This window comes from Symphodus melops (assembly GCF_947650265.1).
Source record: "Symphodus melops genome assembly, chromosome: 2".
In the NCBI taxonomy this organism is placed as follows: Eukaryota; Metazoa; Chordata; class Actinopteri; order Labriformes; family Labridae; genus Symphodus; species Symphodus melops.
This window is the reverse complement of record NC_136692.1, coordinates 17,826,043-17,845,543: the sequence shown is the minus strand read 5'-3', so window position 1 is coordinate 17,845,543 and position 19,501 is coordinate 17,826,043. Positions and strand designations below refer to the sequence as shown.

The following is a 19,501-nucleotide window of genomic DNA, read 5'->3' as shown; positions in this document are numbered from 1 at the left end:
GTACATGAACCAGAAGTCCTTCATTTAAAATGCATTTTAAGTGTTAAACATCTCACAACACACATCAAGATCCTTAAAAAAAAAAAAAAGAAAAAAGAATTGCACATGCAACAGCTGAATTGTCAACAAACAAACAAGCCTTTTTATTAAATTATGCAACGTAACAGTTACAGGGAAAATCTAAACAGACAGATGTTGACAGTCCTCTGATCCCTCGCAGTACGAGAAGGCTTAGTACAGAACTTGAAGGACAGACTTAGATTTCTTATCGGGTGTTCACCTGAAATGAGATGCGTAGATTATTAGCTCTAACATGGAATACAGTGCCATCAGGTTTAGCATAAACATGAGTATGGATTTGCCACAGTTAAAATCAGAATATTTGAAATATATTTCTAATTGATCATTTTATAAACGCCGACTCTTACCACGTCATCGATCTTGAGGATGCTGCGGACCGTCTCTGTGGCCAGGGTCAGTGCACTAATGGAAACCAGTAAAGGCTGCACCACAAGCTCCTCCAGGATGTTGGAGATTCCTCCCTGTCACAAACACACAGTCAACCAGTCAGTCAGTCAGTGGGGTTTTAGCAGAGAAATATGTACAAATAGAGAATTAACTGCCTGTTTGAATGTATGACTTACTGCTCCATCAATACATGTAATAGGGAAAAATACAGCATGATAATTTACTTAAATCAGGTTCTAAGACGCCAATTCAAAGTCTGTAAATGGTTTGTTTTCTCCTTTATCAGTCCAAAACAAAAACTGGTTTACTTAAATACATCAACCAGAAAATGTTTGAATGGAATTGAAAATTTCTACAGAATAATTAATTTAAATGACACTTTTGAGCATAAAGGCAAAGTCAAACTTCACTGTGTTACTACACAAATTGTAATCAAAAGTAAAAGAGCAGACCTTGCGGACGTTAATGCCGGCCATCTTTTCTCCTTGAGCGTGCCTGTTGCGGAGTTCCGTCACCGTGGAGATGGGGTTCAGACCAGCGTTCTCAGCCAGTGTGGAGGGGATCACCTCCAGAGCGTCGCTGTACGCCCGCACGCAGTAGGCCTCCATGCCACCAAGCTCACGCGAGTATTCTGCCAAACGCACCGCGAGCTCAATTTCTGGAGCCCCACCACCAGCTATCAAAGCCCTGAGGAGCAGAGCAGGAGGAAAAGACCAACATATTTAAATCATTCATAGAACACTGTGTTGTGTATGATGGATGAAAATCAGTTCATTATTCAGAACAAGGCGGCGTGCTACTTCAAGGTCAAAAATCAACAGGAGGGCAAATGACTAGCCAAAATCACTCCTTCAATTAGCTAAGCCATTTAGAAGTGAGTACACCTTCATGAAATGAAAACTGTCAAGTTTAAGCAGGTCAATCTGTAAACTGTGATGGATGGTGACAATCTAGTTTGAGCAAGATTTCTTCTGGATTAGTTTGGACAACTTGTGTAGCCTTTCTGCAGACTTCACTTTGTCAACAAATGCCAGCAATTAAAAAAGGTGAACATGACATCAACACGACTGATCATATATACTCTGAATATTTGTGTCACTTATGAAGTTGTATGAACGCTCCCCAGCCAAAGTTGCAGAAACAACCACAGAATAAATGGGGAGCTTCCCACTTTAATGTCCCTCAGTTCGTTACACTCATGCAGGATTTACAGCTGCATGAGTGCCTTTGTCAGAGGTTAGAATATGAGCTTCGCCCCCACAGTTTTAGTGTTTATTTTGCTTTTCATCAAATAAACAAACCTCTTCTTGACCAGGCAGCGGATGACACACAGAGCGTCATGGATGGAGCGCTCGGCCTCCTCGATCACCAGCTTGTTAGAGCCTCGAACCACGATGCTCACCGTCTTCCCTGGACTGGAGCAGCCTGTGATCTGAAGTCACGCCAGTGTCAGTTTGTCATGCCGAATAGATGCTAAAATTCTCCTAATTTTTGTGTTTGCTGATGTGTTTTTAAAGTCTTAACTAACACCATTACAATATCCGGTTTTAGTCATGTAAGATCGTAGAAACAAAAAAAAAAAAAAGATTGCTTACCTTGACCAGCTTGCCAGAGCCGTCCAGGTTGACCTCTTCAGCAAGTTCTGCTGTGCCAAGTATCTCTGGAGTGAAGTGTTCGATGTGAGCGATGGGCTTGGTGCCAAGAGTCTGGATGGGAGGTTAAATTTTGCTTTACTACGAGTTTTTCTTTGCAAAAATAAAACAAATATATGACAATTGTCTGTTTGTTTGAAGTCATGGAAATACTGGTCAGTAACAATACCATGAAAAATAAGTATGGCATCAAAACCCAGTGGCAGGTCAAAGAGTGTGTGACGTCACAATAAAGCTATAAATGTAGCTGCTAGTGTTCTGCAGTTTATGGCCCACTTTATATGGAAAGCATTTTTACCTGTTCGTCTTTAGCTAACAGTTCTCACTCATTGTGATGATGTCACTCATTGTGACGATGTCACCGATTCTTAAATTGCTTTCCCTCTTTGTTTACACAGGCTGACAGATTACACTATTCCAACAGTTTTTTGTGCTCAGGCTTTAATGCCGATGACACTCACCTTGCAGATAAACTCGATATCCTCTCTCTCGATCTCCTTTACCACCATGATCTTCATTTTGTTGAGGAAGTGCAGGGCGAGGTCGCTCAGGGCGTCTCTGTTAAGAGGACAGCCTGTTACATGTATGGAACTTGTTTACGGTCCGTATCTGAAGTTTGACAGCAGGACACAGGGCGGTTATCCGCTCCCATGTTCAGTCTGTACGTTTACCTGAGGATGGACTTCTGGATGAGCAGCACATTACAGCCGGCCTTCTTAATCTGTTTCACCATGTTGAGGATGTAAGCGCGCTCCTCCCTCAGTACACGGTCCATCTGAGCGTAGTCAGACACCACGATCTGGTTGTCCATCTGTATGCCAAGAACACAGAGCAGCTCAGTAAAAAGTTAAAAGGGAAGACGTGCTTGTGTGTAAAAAGAAAACTGGACCGAGTTGACCACTTTAAAAAAGAAAAACACAATTAGATTAGTTCATGTAATGTGAGAATATATTGTAATCCATGTCAATTCAGAGTAATGCTATTTATTTTTATCATTTAAAAACATTTATTTGCCAGCTACAACAAACGATAAACCAAGACTTAATTGAAGATTAATGTGAATGATTAAATTATCCTGTACATGATATGGAAGCGTTTGAACTTTAGAATTGCCCCCAGCCTTAATAAGATATATTATTATTTTAATACTTTTTCAAATAATCGCCCAGCTTAGGTCTGATGCATTGCAAAACAGTGGAACTCACTTCACTACAGATTAACTTCATGGTTTTATTTTGCACACATTTAGCCCGTCTTCGCTCAATATAGTCCAACATGAGACAGAATTAGCTGCATACATAAGATAAGCTGACTCACATCGGTTTTAGGAGGGGACAGGCAGAACTGGATCAGCCCAATCTTTGCTTTCTCCACTCGGGTCACACTGCTGTTGGCCACCCTCTGGGTCAGCACCAGGCCTTCAACAAGCTCACAGTCGTCAATGGTCCCTCTATAGCCACAATAAAAAAAAAACAGAACAAAAGTATTAGTCTCAAAATTCTGTACATTCATCTTTCGCCTGTTCCTAAAATATCGATTTACATCAAATACAGAATCCTTTCCCAGAAAACATCCCAAACATGGACTTTAAAGCAACTCTAACCCGAGCTTCTTGATGATCTTGATGTCATGGAGGTCGACTCCAGTGGCTGTGGCTGGGTCGATAACTCTCATGACGGCGTCCACGCTCATGGGCGCCAGCAGGCTGGAGTACTGCGACACCACCTTGGAGCACAGCGACGTAGTGGCACTGTTGAGCAGCGTCTCACGGTCGCTCAGATGCACCGGCCGGCTCATGGCCGTCAGCACCTCTACGCCTTTCTCCACCGCCTTCTGGAAGGACTCCGAAATGATGGTTGGGTGGATACCTGATGGATGGGACGGCACGTTAACATCAGCGCTAAAATACATAAACGTCAATCTGGAGAAAATAAATCAATGACAATGAGATAATAAAAAATAAACTTTTACTTTGGACATAACAGCAATTTTAGCTGTGTGAAAAAGGGATCTTGTCAAATTTTACTGTTAGATGACACACTAAAAAAAATAGTCATGTAAAATCCTTTTAAAGCCTCAACTCAGCGATTACTTTAAAATACTTTCATTTATTTGCCGAACAACCTTCAGCATTACCTACTACTCTAGACGTACAGTAAGCATTACTACTGAGAATAGAATTTAAAAAAAATGAGTTGACATTCATTTATTGTATTTGGGGTCAGTCATCTGTCTTCTGCAGCCCTCACCTTTCTGCAGCAGTTTGTAGCAGGAGTCCAGCAGAGCTCCAGCGATCACAACCACAGAGGTGGTACCGTCACCGGCCTCGATGTCCTGGGCTTTGGATAGTTCCACCAGCTGAAATACATACAGGCAACCATTTCAAGCCAGGTTTTGTATAAGAAAAGTTAATTAACGCTTGAAATGTTGGTTTGACAACAGAATGCGTTTGTCTTGGATGCAGGGGGGAAAAAAAATGAACACCATGAGAGGGCGTCAAGCAGGACATACCATTTTGGCTGCAGGATGGAGCACCTGCATCTGCTTCAGGATGGTGGCTCCGTCGTTGGTAATGGTCACGTCACCTTTCTCGTCCTGGATCTGAATAAATTTTTTTTTTTAAAAAGTGTTTCATTTAGAAAAAAAAAAAGGGATTAACTGGGAGTAGGTAGCTGAAACATTAAACCGGTTTACTCACCATCTTGTCCATTCCTTTGGGCCCCAAGCTCGTTCTGACAGCATCTGCAACAGCTGTGGAAAAAAAAGCAGGCGATGTTTTCATTACAGTAATCATGACCAAGTATGGAACATGTTTAAATAGACATTGTATAATGATGTTTCAGGGATCTACAAATACAGCCAAAATAAAACCTTGCATTAAGTGTGGACTTGTTCTCTGTCGTAAACAGATAAAGGATGTACGAGCATGTTCCAATAATACATAAATAATTAACCAGTCAGACAAAAGAAACAACCAAACAAGCTTTGATAATCCATTTTACTATAAAAACTCAGGACCACCTTCTTTGGCTTTCATTATAACGTGCTCTTTTATATCTCAGCTTCTGGCCTTATACAGTGTGCTGGGTTAGCTGGTGGGATTGTGTTGAGTCATGAGCATCAGCATCAGCAGACTCTAACATGCAGTTATGAACATTATAGTATCTGTTCGCTCATTTCACCTGCACTGGTAACCAATTTAAGTTTTACCTCCAAAATATATGGTCAATACAAACACTGATTATCAGTAAACAAATCCCTCAAACTATCATGTCTGTAAAGTGCAGTTTTATCACAGAGTAGGGTCGTTAAACTGTCACTTAATCCATTATATTTCCTACACAGATTTAACATCCTGCACACGGCTCAGTCTGGAGGAATGAACCACATAAAAGGTGACATTTTGTGTTGAATGTTAGTCTTTATTCAACTTTAAACCAACCTTTAGCAGCCGAGATGTTACTGAACCTGATCTGGGCCGGCTTGTCTCGGTCCACAAACGCCCCTCCTTTGTTTCTGCTCATGTTTGAAACTCTCGCTGCAGACTTTATTTCAGGCATCGCGACCAAATAATCGATGGATAATGTGAAGAGAAGTCTTTAAAACGGGACTAACTCGTCCCGGGGCTTCAGCACCGCGGTTCGGCCTCGGATGGACTAAGATTACGGTTTCTCCACCCGGTCCCTTGAAGAACCTTCCAGAGCCTTCAATGCTGCAGGAAGAAGAAGGACCCGACTGTCAAACCGCCCAGCGCTTGAAGATGACGTATTCAGACAGTAGATATCAATTACCGAGGCACAACAAAACATGTCGAAGCTGTCTTAAATGTTATTTTATTTTATTCTTGTATGATAAATTCATTTACATAATCCGCAAATGGATATATACTCTATTTTTGTGTTGCTGTAGCAAAACGTGTTACCTTAATTGTTAAAACAAGGCGATCTTGGTTGATTAGCTCTGCCTGTTTGGACAGAAACATCACACAAGATGACAACATGTTAAACGGAATCCTGTTCATTTCTTTTTAATAGTTCAGAGTATTGAATTGGCCGCTTTCGTGTCAGGTAGGTCTGTGACAGGTGTTGTGTTGAACCTTTCAGTGTCCTCTGAGTTCATTTGCTTTCATGATGGCTCCTTAAAGCTCATAGCAGGCTAAATTAGCTTAGCATAGACCAGAGGCTCGAGCATGGTGTTTTCACCTGCAGCTCAATATCGACACCATGTGTGTCCAGCACAATGATCAGTTTACTAGTTATTTTAAAAACAAAAACCTTATGGTCATTACTTTTCTGGCTTTTTGCAGTGCAAAGAAATTATATTGTGTTTAATTTACACAGCACAAACAACAGTGTAAATAAGTTTATTATTCATAGCACTTTTCAGCAAAATGACGATTCAACATGTTTTATACGACAAAAGTAATACGATTAACACACTGGAAGCCAATAAAACCTAGAAGAAGTTTAAAAACAAACAAACTACGGAGAAGAATCAAACAAAATCGATACATGGTCGATAACAAAAATAGAAGTCCAAGGAACCCAACATTTGGTAATTTCTTGTCTTAATGACCAAATTGCAGACAATTATATATAATATAATTGCACAGATTATATAATCTGTGCAATTTAGACAGTCTCTTTCCTTTGCTCATGGCAGCTTTTGTTTAAAATTGATCAGTAAAGCTGTAGTTGTTCAATGTTCGTACTTTTAATATCTTCAATCACTTGAATAACAAATGAATACAATAAATACTGTGCTATTGAGAAATATCAAGAATTGTGTCCACCATATCAATTAAGACTTGTATTTATCAAGTTGTACAAAAACTCTAATCCCCATTTTCCTAAGAAAAAAAAATATATTAATGCATGATGATATTGGGTTCAAGTTGCTTTTGTTTTTTTTCATTCCATCAATATCTATGCAGCATTAATACTGTGGTACAGAATTTTGTCACTCAGCACCAATGTACTCATAAATAAATGACATGATGATGGAACAGATCCTTTAAATCTAATTTAAGAGAATAAAAGCCGAAACAGCATGCATTGATGTCTCAATTGGGTGTCACAGGGTTTTATCAGTTGAGCAGCTGTTTTCTTAATGTGTCTGCACCTTCTGCAGGCCGGAGTCATGCTTTCGTTAAAGGAAAAGGATAAACCCATCATCAAGAAGCTTTTGTCTGCTGGCTGCTGTGCACGCTGTGTCCTAAGGTTCTGCTGTGTGAGTGTTCAGGCTGCCTACCGACGGCCCCATCAGGTGTGTGTTCACTTGAAGTTTTTTTAAATCGCTGTTGTTCTCCCCAAAATTGTCTAACTTTCTGATCCACTATGACATTTACAATCTTTTACAGGAAACACTTAAAGAACTTCAAGCTTTTATCAGTGATACTGAAAACAGCAAACCACAGGATCCTGAAGCAGTAGAATCTATTGAAGAAAACAGCAAATCCCAGGATGCAGCTGGGTCAGAAGTGCCTGACGACCCACCCAGTAAAAGAGCTAAATTGGAGCCCATTGTGACTAGTACTCCATCAGGGGAAGAGTCTGCTGGTGGAGTCAGACTGAAGGCTGAAGAGTCGAGTGTGTGTGTAGTGTGTTTGGGGATCCTACAGGAAATCTGTGGCACGACTCAGGCCATAAAGGTGTGTGGGTTTAAAAAAAAAGACTTATTGTAGAGTCAAAGTGTAACTCATCTTGAAGAATGTGATTTTTTTTTTTGTTGATGTGTGCAGATAGCCGATGCAGTAAAAGCAGAAAAGTACGAGTTCGACACTCTGGTGCTGTCCGTCTCTCTGCCCGCTCAGCTGTGTGTCCGGGAGGTCAGTCTGTCTGTCTACTCTCTCTTCGGATAGCTACTGATAATTCTTTCATGTTTTATTACTATGTTCTTTATCTTCTCAATTTATTGACTATTGATGTGCATAAAGATTGTAATAAGATTAAATATCATTAATAATCCAAAATGTAATAGTGGTGCCACGTTCCTCCAACATTAGAGAACAACATGAACAGCTCAAAAGTGCATCCAATATCCGTTATCTCATTTAACTTTCAGCCTGTGGCTGTCAGCTCTACACACAGTCAGATAAAGATCTCCTTCAAATGAAGATTAGAAATCTATTAATTCATTATTTTTTTTACAGAGCCCAACCAAGTAGAAATGTGTTACTCTCGTTGCAAGGAAAGTTTCTGTCATATCGGCTGTAAAATGTATTTTTGAATCTTGCAGCACGCCTGTTGGCTTCATGTGAAAAACCAATTGAGGTAAGTTCATTCTTCTAGACGGTCGTTGTTTTTGTTTACCATCACTGCAGGTTCAGTCAGGCTGTGTTTTTGCAAGTTCACTTTTACTTTATTTTTGATCATCCAGAGAGAAGAGCGTCGCAGTGGACAAAGACGACATCATCCAGGTGAAAGAGGCCTTCAAATGGATCTTACAGGGCCTCGTCTCAAAGGAGTTGGGAGGCATCGCTGTGGTTACCAGGGTAGGTGACTCCCATGAAGAGGGAACCGTACCAATCAAAATTATACAGTCACCAGTGTTCAAGTCTGAACTCGAGTTTTCTGAAAACACTGAGTCGGTCATGAAAAGGGGTCGACAGAGAATTCCTTTGATGCAGAGACTGTGTTTCCCAAAGCATTTTATGTGGCTTTTATTTAGTCTTTTATTGAAAGTCTATTAACATTTTCTTTTACCTGTTGGTTCAATGGGTTGTCTGTAACGGACAAGAACAGTCTGAACCACATAGTAAAAGTCTGCTGAAAGATTATTGGAGTCCGGCTAAAGGACTTGAGCTCCCTGTGGAAGGAGCGTGTGGTCCAGAAAGCAAAAGGGATCATAAATCAACCGGAACATGTCCTCTCATCTGTCTTTTCTTTAATGCCCTCTGGACGGTGCTGTCTTGCCCCTCCAAGGAGAACCAACAGATACTCTAAACTCTTGTATCCCATCAGGCTGCTGAATGCTGAACAATTGAACTGACTTGTCTGTGTTGGCTGTTACTGTGAAGTGATGGGACCTGTGAGGTCCATTCATTTGATGGATCCATCTTTTAGACACATTCCTGGCCTCGTATTTATGAAGTTCTAGATTTCTTGCGCTGGTCTCTCATTGGTTGACCTGTTGATCTGCTGAACTGTTGTTACTGCTGCTGTGATGTGTTTGTCTCCTTTATGTTGTCTTTGCTTGTAGCTTGGTAGGCTTTCAAATTGAATTGCCCTTCTGGGATAAATAAAGTTGTCTGAACTCATTTTCAAACCTTACATTTCACATTTGTCATTCGCTTCTGTTCATGAAGGGTGCGTTTTTTGGATCCACAGGACACTTTGATTCATCTTTCCTCCCGCCAACTAAAAGAGTGACATTTAATGTCCGCATGAGGTTATAGAGAGAGATGGAGCTGATTCTGTGTGTCTGTGTTTGTTTTTATTTTATCAGAGTTTATTCGAGGTCGGTGTGGAATTCACTCACCCAGAAACAGACGTCGACTGCCACTTCCTGTAAGTCCTCAACTTTATGAAAATCTTGGGATAAGCTTAAATTTGAGGTTTCTGAAACACAGATGACATTTTGAGATGAATGTGACAGCAGGATTCAGTTTTATTTGATTCATGATCACCATTATGAAGCATGTGTATTTGACAGAGGCAAACTGAAGATCAGTGATAAGAAATGAACTGTGACCTGAGTTGACAAATGTCCTTTAAAACTGAATTGCTAAATAGTAAAGTGCTGTTCTACCTCCTTCCTACAGAGCATCAACATGTCCTGACTGCTTTAAAGCCACCAAGAACAAACGGGTAAGAAGCGTCAGAGTAACAGGGAACAGTTTGTGAAATAAAGCTTACTTGATTTCTTATTAGATAAATAACAGGGACTGCATCCCTTGACCAATCATTTCTCTCACTGATGCCTATGGTCTATGTTCATGTATATGCTTGGTGTAGTACTGCCTCAAGGCCATTAGATCTTGTAAGTGACTTAACTTTGACTGTGACTTCCTCTCCCTGATGCCGACCCTATGTTGTTGTTGTTTTGTTTTTTTATGATAAATGTCCTGATTACATGAAGCCAATATAACTGTGCGCTGTCGAGGCCATGTGCCACTCTGTGAACACATAGCGTTACCTACCAGTGATCTTCCTCTCGCTTTTACCTCAGCTGTAGCACAGTGACACCAACAGTATGTACGAACAAACACATTATATTCAACAGCATTTTAAAGAAATCTTTTCATTTTGATCACCATGTCACCATGGTAACAAGTTGTCAATTACAGGATTCCCCGCCCTTTTGTTGTACTTAATATGATGAAATTGGCATTTAAATGGGACCATGATTTGCTACATGAATGTCACGCTGTATTGAAGAAGACTTAAAAATACAGAGTGAGACAAAAGAGTAATAAAGGAAATATTTTTCATAGGGAATACATCAACTGAGAAGTAAGAAGAGTTTTCTTGAAGACGTCTGCAGAATCAAACAGTTTAAAAGTTGTGTGACTGTTTTCCGGTTAAAAATACAGCAAGTTTAAGAAACTTTTTATCATTATTATTATTATTATTTTTCTTCTTTATCAGGCTTGTATGACGTTTAATTAGAGATGGGACAGTGGCTGGAGTCAGAAATCGAGGAGGGAGGGAGGGAGGGGGAAGAGAGAGAGAGAGGTTTGACGTGCAGTAAAGGAGCCACAGGTTGGATTTGAACCCTGCCTGCCCACTCTGAGGACATCGGCCTCTGGACACGGGGGCACACTAACAACGAGGCTACCAGCACCCCTACTCCCATGTCTTTAATATTGTCAGTGTAATGACAATTCTCCTCTGACAGATACAAGGATGCCAACATTAGTAATATAATAGATTTAGAGTCAGAAAATAAACTTCCTTCGTCTGTGTGTTTCCGTCTGATGGTCTGATACTACAGGACTTCAATAAACAGTCTTTTTCTCTGCCTTCAGTCGGTGTTCACCAGGATGGCTGTGGTCAAAGCTCTGGAAAAGATATCTGAAGCCAAATTTCAAAAGTAAGAGTTGTTTTCATTTCCCAGTTCTTGATGTGTTTTAATCAAGAATTTTTAAGAGTTAACTGTTCATGTTTTGTTTCAGACATTACCCGTGCCCTCCAGCAAAGCCGACCAGCAGCTGCATCTCTCAGGACGTCCAGTGTCTCCACGTGTCAGTCTTTGTGGCAGGTATTTCTAGCACGTGAGCACATTTGGTTTGATCTTTTTCTTTTCATACTGACATTCTTCATGTTGGTCAGGGAGGTACAACAAGTTTTGCCGCAGTCTGCCTCAGACCCCCTGGCTGATCGATGGAGAGAGGAGGATGGAGTCCTCGGTAGAGGAGCTGATTGCTGCACCCATCCTGTCTTCTTTCAGAGCTGACGGTTAGTCCATCCTTTACTGGCCAGCTACCTCAGAAAAATGTTAAACTACACATTGAAATTATCCTAAAAAAAACAAAATACTCTGATGTGATTGGCTACAGGGTTTAATTTTTCCTCATCTGGTCGGGAAGATGTGGATGTCCGGACTCTTGGAAACGGTAACAGACAAAATCTGAAATGTGAAGCTGGACCTACAGAATCTGAATTTGAATGTGTACAATAACATTTGTGCGTCTTTCCTAACTGTCCACAGGTCGTCCGTTTGCAATGGAGCTGCTGAATCCTCACAGATCACGACTCAGCAAAGTGGAAATGAAGCAGCTGCAGGAGGTCAGTTTCATCAACTCTACCAAAATTATAAAACATCTCTCACACTACAAATAAATGTAACACAATCTGAAGTAGAATGTAAAGAATGCTCAAAAATGCCCTTGAATGAGTTTTTAAGTGATTTTATCAGTAAAAAAAAAAAAAAAAAAAGAATAAATGCAAGAAATGTCTGTGGACTAAAAGACTTGAATGAAATCATGTCCAGCATATAAAGTGTTTTGTACATTCATGTTTCTCCAAAGGTCCATGTTCCACAGGGAAAGGCGACAGGACATTAGTTTTGTGAAGTTCACAAGGCTTTACAAGAAATATTCAAATGAAAGGTTTCTCACAGCACAGCAACCTTTATATAACAATTGTCCATCATTTAAGGCTGCCCTCGAGCTTTTAACTGTCAGCTATTAGTGTTTTTTTCTTTAAAAAGATTTCTCCACCTAGAAAGAGATTTAGTTCATCTTCATAGATCAGTGATATGTCTGAATTTGATGTGTTCTTGTTTAGATTTTCTGTATATTTGGTTGCAGTAAGCAGCTTTAACGTCCCATGTTCTTTCACTAATTCTTGTCAATCTTGTCTTTTTTTTTTTAGACCATAAATGCATCTTCAGATAAAATCCGAGTAAGAGACCTGCAGATTGTGACTAGGTAAGAGAACATGTAAGAGCTTAAATGACTTTAACTCTAAACTACTCTGGCATTATCAAACATCAACAGTTCATGAAACAAACGTCTGTGCTTGTGTTGTTCAGGGAGGCCATGAGTCGCATGAAGGAGGGGGAGGAGGAGAAAACCAAGTCGTACACGGCGCTCATCTGGACCTTGAAACCTATAGAGAGAGAAGACATCACCTTCATTGATGACATTAAGGTTACTTAATGTTGAGCTGTTGCTATTAAGATGCAAACTGCTGAATTAATCTTCCAATGTTTCCACAAACATTTGATCTGTTTTCAAATCAATTTAAATGAGAAAAGGACCAGATTCATACACATAATTGTTTTATATTTAACATAGCTCACTTTTGGGGGCATTAAAGAGACTTCATTACAACTCCAAAGATTTATTGTATCCCTATTTGGATATCTGGAGTGGCAAAAGCTCTGATGATGTAGGAATTGACAAGATGTCTGAATTTAGTCATTCAACCCGATTATAATGTCAGACTGTTTTTCTTCTTCATCCCATCAGGATCTGACTCTTGACCAGAAGACTCCTCTGAGGGTCTTACATCGACGAGCACTGGCTGTTCGTCAGAGAGTCATCCACAGTATGAACGCCCGCTTCCTGGACTCTCATCACTTCTACCTGGGCCTGAAGACACAGGCGGGGACGTATCCTCACATCTCGTCTGCTTTTTCTACACTTTCAGCAAATTGAATCAATTGTTGTATCTGCATAACCGCGCTGAAATCTCTGAGAAGTGGGCAATTTGTTTGGCTTAGGATTGGAAAGTTGATGTTTAGCATTTAACTTTTAGAATATTAGCATGCTAACTGGATCCATCATTGACGCCATGCACTTAATTCACCAATCTTACATGTCTTAACCCAACAAGTGGACTGGAAGACTAAAACTTTATTTTTTGAAGAAATTATTCACAGTCAGAATTTCATTTGTAACCCTACAGGAAGTTAGCATGTATAACTGTCTTAATTGGTAACTGGTAACTACTTAAATTTAATCACACTTCAAGTTAAAATCCGGTTACTTTAACAAACATTTTGAACACACTTTGAATTACATTATATTTCAAGCAGCTATTCAAAATAATTTGAAATCTCGATTCCTGAAAGTTGTTGCTTTTGTGAAACGATTTACTTCTGAAATTTCCTGAACTTTACTTCAAAGTTACATCAAAGAGTTCGTACACGGAGACTTCGGCCGCACCAAACCCAACCTGTGTGAGCTGCTCAAGACGGATACAGACATCCTGGAGCTGGATGTGGAGGTGGGAACAGTGATTATAATATCTGTGTTTAAATCTAAGTGCTAAAGCACGATAAAGTCATTACATTCATATAAACTTACAATAAGCTTTCTGCAAAGTTTATATTATTGGCTAGTAATTGGTTAGTATTTGCGTATATGTTTTCTAGTCTCTGTGACATTTTTAATGGACTGTTGGAATTCAGGAATGTAAACATTGCCTTGGAGGAATTTATCTGAACAAATCTTAACTTTTGTTGGAGCAAGCTTTGCTCTTTTCACAAAATGTGAAAGTTGTAATGTTTTTCTTTTTCACTTTGTTGTCTTTCTGTTTGACTCCTGTTTCAGTCTGTGGATGTGGATTGGCCTCCATCCATACCTGAGTGAATGCTGCCCCGTCATGCACGTGAGAGACTTGAGGTTTGACCTCAGTGGGACTGAACTGGTTCTGTCAGCAGTTCAAGACCAAGAGACTGAGACTTAGAAGGTGCTGGATGTAGACATTGGTTGGAAGAAGAACTTTAAAACCATAAACCTTCTGGCTGCTGGGAAGTCTTGGTTATGTTTTCATTCGAGATTTGCCTCTTCAGTCGTATCTCAGAAAATGTTGAAGAATATATTTAGCGATCTTTTTTCGTTTTGGTTAGAAAAAGGAAAATCATTTTCGTAACAAGACTGTAGGCCTGTAGCCGTGCCAGCAGACAAAGGAGGCAGCATCAAACACCAGATTGTTTTCTGTTTCGATCAAAATATAAAAATAGCCTTTTTAGACCTTTCAGTTCTTACACCTCTATCATCACTGGGGAGTATTGTCCTGCTTTTGCTTAAGAGTGGCACGAGATGAAAGGTCTCTATGTCTTAAGCATGAGGTTGCTGGTTCGAAAAATCTCACACTCAAAGGTTTGACTGCAGATTTAGCTCTTACTTATGATTCTTTGAGCTCAATTTACAGTCTCAGCAGCTTACACCATGATTCAGAAGAAAAAATCAGAAGTTAAACGTTCATCTTATTCTAGACCTGGTGTTTGAAACTTAGAATAAAGACTGAGTGCTGAGAATAAAGTCCAAGTTCTGTATAAAGTCAAAGCATCATTTCAAGAATAAAGTCTAAAACAGTCATATGCCTGCCATGCATGTTTCTACCTTTTTGTTGTCATCGGGTGCAAACTTGTCACCTTTCGACGAAATTTGCCATTTTGATCTTTTTTTTGGGGGGGGGGGATTTATGAATCATGAATCTGATTCAGCTTGTGGCAGTATGTTTTTAGGCTTTGGTGTGCTGATGTGGATGCTTCTTTTTTTTGAGTTGCCCCGCTGCTGCTGCTGCTGCTGCTGCATCACCTTGTTGTGAATGACTCATTTGAGACCAGACTGGGAGTTCACCACTTCACAATGTTATTTACCAAATGTCAAGACAATCCGATGACGAATTTCAAAATGAAAGCTACCTGGAAAAATGGAAAATAAGCAACATTCCAGGGGGTCATTCCATGAAGCAGGATCGACCAGTCTGGCTCATTCAAGTTGGCGTTTTGTTTCATCATTGTAGCTTATATTATCATGAACACTTTTCAAAAGGTCTGCAGTCATCGCTTTTTTCATGAACATTTTCAACACCTCTGTGGTCTCCTTTTTTTTTTTTTTTTCTATCTTTAGGTCTGTCTGAACATAGGGTTAATGTATTGAAAATGTTACATATTGTATGATAGAAGATGCAAAAAGATTGTCATACTTGATAACGGTATCATTTTGCACTCAGGCTGTCCTTATAAGAACTACTTGCATAGTGGCTGCCCATCACATCAGCTCTGAGTGGGACATGGTAAGCACTATTCTGCATGGCCCCGGACCCCCCTAAGGGTTTGGATCCATTTCACCTTTCTCATCCCTGATAAGTTTGCACCTGTCATATTCACAATCGTGGATACTCTTCTGTACCGTTTATGATTAGACACCATTTAACATGAAGAGACTTGTTATATTGAATAAACAAAAAGATTCTTGTTATCTTTATACAGGTTCAATAGCTCTAAAAACTCAAATCCCACCTATATTGTCAAAAAACCTCTAGTCTTTTGTTTGCTTTAAAAAGTAAGCCTACTAAGACTTTTTCTGTCTTCACTGGTCATGAAATTGACTTTCAACACAAAATAAAAGTTCCTTACACCAAGCCTTATGAAGACCCATATAGCTTACCTGCCCTGAAAGTTAAAGATTCCCCAAAATATAAATTGAACTAAAATAAAGAGTCATAACAGCAGAAACCCTGAAATGTATTTCTTTTAATTTAATTCAAAATAAATACTACCACGGCAACGCAAGTCCACTACTGGGTTCTTGCCCGAATGTTTTGGTAAGAAAACAAACAAGCAAACGATCCAAAAAAAAAAAAAAAAGAAAAGAAAGAAAAGAATAAAAAGACTTCAGTTAATGCATCCATCATCTTCATCCCTCATCGACTTTCCAGAGGTGCCTTTTTTTTTAAACAACATACAAGGTAACACTGCCTAGAATGACCAAAATAAATAAAACGTATACTATGGTACAAAAATGAGAAGAAATGGATGATGGGATAGAAACAACCTGATAAAATCATCACTGCAAAATAAAGAAAAGAAAAAAAGACAGCCATGGTCCCTTTTTGTTTTGTTTTTTTTCTTTTAAAATAGAGTGAAGGGAAACAGGACAGTGCAGACTCCACAGTAACAGTCATGTCCTCTCAGAAAACCAGACGATCATTTTCAGGGACCATGGTGGCCAAAGAAGGAAGGCAGGAGGCAGGGTTTGTCTCCTTGAAAACATCCTCCTTGGACGATAAGTCGATGTATTGTCCCAAAGAAAAAAATCAATGGAAGGGTCCAGTTTTTGACATTGTCTTTGTTTTTTTCTTCCTTTTTTTGATGTTTTCTAAGATGCAGTTTTTGAGTCATCTGTTGTTTTTTTATTCTGTCACTATTATCTTCAGCAAGCTTGAAGTACTGTCACACAGAAACAGAAATGTTTATGTTTCGTTTGTGAAAATGCCACTAAAGACAAAAAAAGGCATTGCATATTTACACCTAGAAGTAGTTTGGGGCAACATATTTCCGGCAGTCCTCACAGTCTTCTCAGATGAGTGTCTCACGGCTCAGTTTTCGTGATCTGTGACATGATTAGTGACTTATTGATAACCTCAGTTCAGATTTTCAACGTGTGTATAAATAATTTTTAATTCACAATACTGACAGGACAGATGGGGACTGAACCCCTGCATGTGGAGCTGGAAGCCTTCTTTCTGTTAGTGTCCATGTTTAATAAAGGTCTCCACTCCTGATTTATCTTCATAAAACAGTCTTTGTATGTCTGTGTTTTTCTGTGAATATGAATGGTATTTATGTGTGTGTGTGTGTGTGTGTGTGTGTGTGCACTCAGGGTTCCTTCGCAGTTCAATCAAGACGATCTTTGTCATACATTACACAGTCATAATTCTTGGACCTGTAGTCACTCTTACACATGAACCTCAAAGTATGAGACGACACAAGCATCAGGAAACCATTTCCAAAAAATCTTTCACCAACATAATCAGTTTTTAAGACCTGACGATCACAGAAATCAACATTGAACCTTTTCAAATGAGTGCGGGAACCACTGAATTATGCAGAGCAGAAAAAGTCAGCAATTTGCTCCAGAAACTAATTAAAGTTATCATTTTTTCACAAGTGAAACATATATCACAGCCAAAAGGACAAAAATAAGGAGTTCACATTAGATATGAGTCTAATGGGAGTCCTCTGGGAGGGCAGCACTCGTTACGTTTGATTTCAATGCAATAACCTGTCTGCAGCTATAAGCATATAGCTAGTTTTATGTTGAGCATACAGACTTAAACCATTTCCAGGATTTATAGTAAGACCTGTGAGAAACATACTTTTATCAACAATGGTGCAATACTGTGCAAAGGAACCCTGACAGACTGGTTCAGACTTAAAAGTCGGTTTCAGAATATGGGAAACCAAGTTGATCAGTGGAGAACTCAATTCTGGTTTTTGCCAAATTCAGACGTATTAAGTGTTGACTTCCAGCTTGAAGACATTTGTTCACTTATCTCACAAAGTTTAAAACAGAAGAACAGCTCCAACCTTATTGCACATACACAACCATCAGGCAGACTCGCAATCTCTCTCACACAGATATAAATACAAAAACTGACAAAGAGTCCAGCATCTTTTTGCTGCTACAACTTAACTGAAACAACACGTTTTTTACATGTAACATGTTTGTGAGTTAGGATAGATTTGAATTAATCAGCTTTAAAGAAGTCTGCAGGACTTCAGGTAATGTAAGTCCAGCTGTCTTTCACTCTTTCTGCTTGGCTAGTCTAAAAACCTCCAGGCTTGTACAAACACAGACGACTGGGGCACAGAGGGTGTCATTCCAACCTTGACAAATGATAGAAAAAAAATGAGGATGACTTAAGTATGTATGTTTTTTCCCCATCAAAACTTCAACAGCCTAAGTTAAGCAAAAACATTTCCTCAGTTTAGACTTACAGGTTCCAGCTTCACCGGACAAACTGACTCTAGGTGTTAAACAAACAAACCAGAGGGAAACACCACAACACCACAAAACACGATTAGAGGGTCCAGCCAGGTCTGCTGAGCCTTAAGTCTGAGTTTTCCATGTGGCAAAACTGGCTCCCTTTTTACACGGCAAAATCACCATGGTAACTTACTCTAAACTTCTAACCTGGTCAGTACTAGGTATGCATCACTCTCTCTGAGTAGTTGTGCAACGGATCACAGTCGATCAGATTTTTCCAAACTTTTTCATGACATTTCCAAGGGAAACAGCTTGCGAAGAGTTGATATAACCTTGTGGATGCTTACTTTGCGTTTAATGCAGATTCTACTTTTATTCATTTCACCTCGTCGACATTTACGGTATCACGCAGGTGTACGCTGGTGGCTGCGTATAACATCAGTCAGGAATGGTTAGTAACGCTAAAGCTTGTTGCACTGGTCCAAAAAAAATAAATAAATAGAAGATGTAGCCTTAAACGCACGCTCCCTTTTCTGCCAAACTCACAACACTCGATTCAGGTGCAGCCTGTGCAAAGATACATGCACTGAACGAACAGTGTCTGTTTTTACGTGTTCAACATTGTCAAAGCTGGTTTTTGGAGATTAGAGAAAATGCATTATTCATAGAAAGATCACTGATGTGTTTGGTTAGAGAAATGTCACTGATGGTGGTTACAAATACTGTTATTGAAATGATGATGCTTTTTATAGTAAAGACAGCTATTCAGGTTTTATCTTAATAAAAGGAGCTCAGGTTTATCTAACTGCTTCTATTGTTATATTGGAATTGTAGCGGTGTGAAGAAAAAGTGATGACCTGATACATCAATAACATTTGAGTCATGGCTAGCTGAGGAGGACAAAAGTTATATCTGATTTTTTTGTGACAAAAAATGATTTGTGATCCGTTGCACCACTTTCAATTAAGAAACGTTGCGTTTTTATGTTTGCTCCTAATATCCTGAAAAGTGACTGATTAGTCTTCATCAATTCAATATATTAAATAGACTGTGACCAAATATGAAAAGTTATGTTAACATATCTTCATGAAGTCAAAGGCTATCTGACCATAGCAGTTGCTTCTAATAGTGCTGACATCATGTGTATTATCATCAAAGTCCACTTTAAGTCGTCACGTTAGAAATAAACAAGAAGCACTGACGATTTGTC

General features: G+C 39.4%; 2 protein-coding genes across 2 annotated transcripts; one reads left to right on the top strand and one right to left on the bottom strand.

Moving 5' to 3' along the window:
- Nucleotides 1-115: 115 nt before the first annotated feature.
- cct4 (chaperonin containing TCP1, subunit 4 (delta)) lies at nt 116-5,847 on the bottom strand. Its single transcript, XM_079338000.1, has 13 exons — nt 5,563-5,847; nt 4,819-4,871; nt 4,632-4,721; nt 4,370-4,478; nt 3,724-3,988; nt 3,438-3,570; nt 2,792-2,931; nt 2,582-2,678; nt 2,064-2,174; nt 1,770-1,900; nt 921-1,155; nt 429-542; nt 116-280 (listed from the first exon to the last, which is right to left on the bottom strand). The coding sequence occupies exons 1-13, from the start codon at nt 5,678-5,680 to the stop codon at nt 266-268; spliced, it is 1,611 nt and encodes a 536-aa protein (XP_079194126.1). The 5' UTR covers nt 5,681-5,847; the 3' UTR covers nt 116-265.
- Nucleotides 5,848-6,018: 171 nt separating this feature from the next.
- On the top strand, nt 6,019-14,890 carry pus10 (pseudouridine synthase 10). Its single transcript, XM_079337999.1, has 18 exons — nt 6,019-6,187; nt 7,251-7,385; nt 7,480-7,770; nt 7,861-7,947; nt 8,358-8,392; nt 8,499-8,613; nt 9,567-9,628; nt 9,883-9,928; nt 11,089-11,153; nt 11,236-11,321; nt 11,393-11,518; nt 11,620-11,676; nt 11,772-11,848; nt 12,437-12,492; nt 12,597-12,714; nt 13,036-13,178; nt 13,696-13,795; nt 14,122-14,890. Exons 2-18 carry the CDS (start codon nt 7,260-7,262, stop codon nt 14,158-14,160), a joined length of 1,629 nt encoding a protein of 542 aa, XP_079194125.1. The 5' UTR covers nt 6,019-6,187; nt 7,251-7,259; the 3' UTR covers nt 14,161-14,890.
- The last annotated feature ends 4,611 nt before the right edge of the window (nt 14,891-19,501 follow it).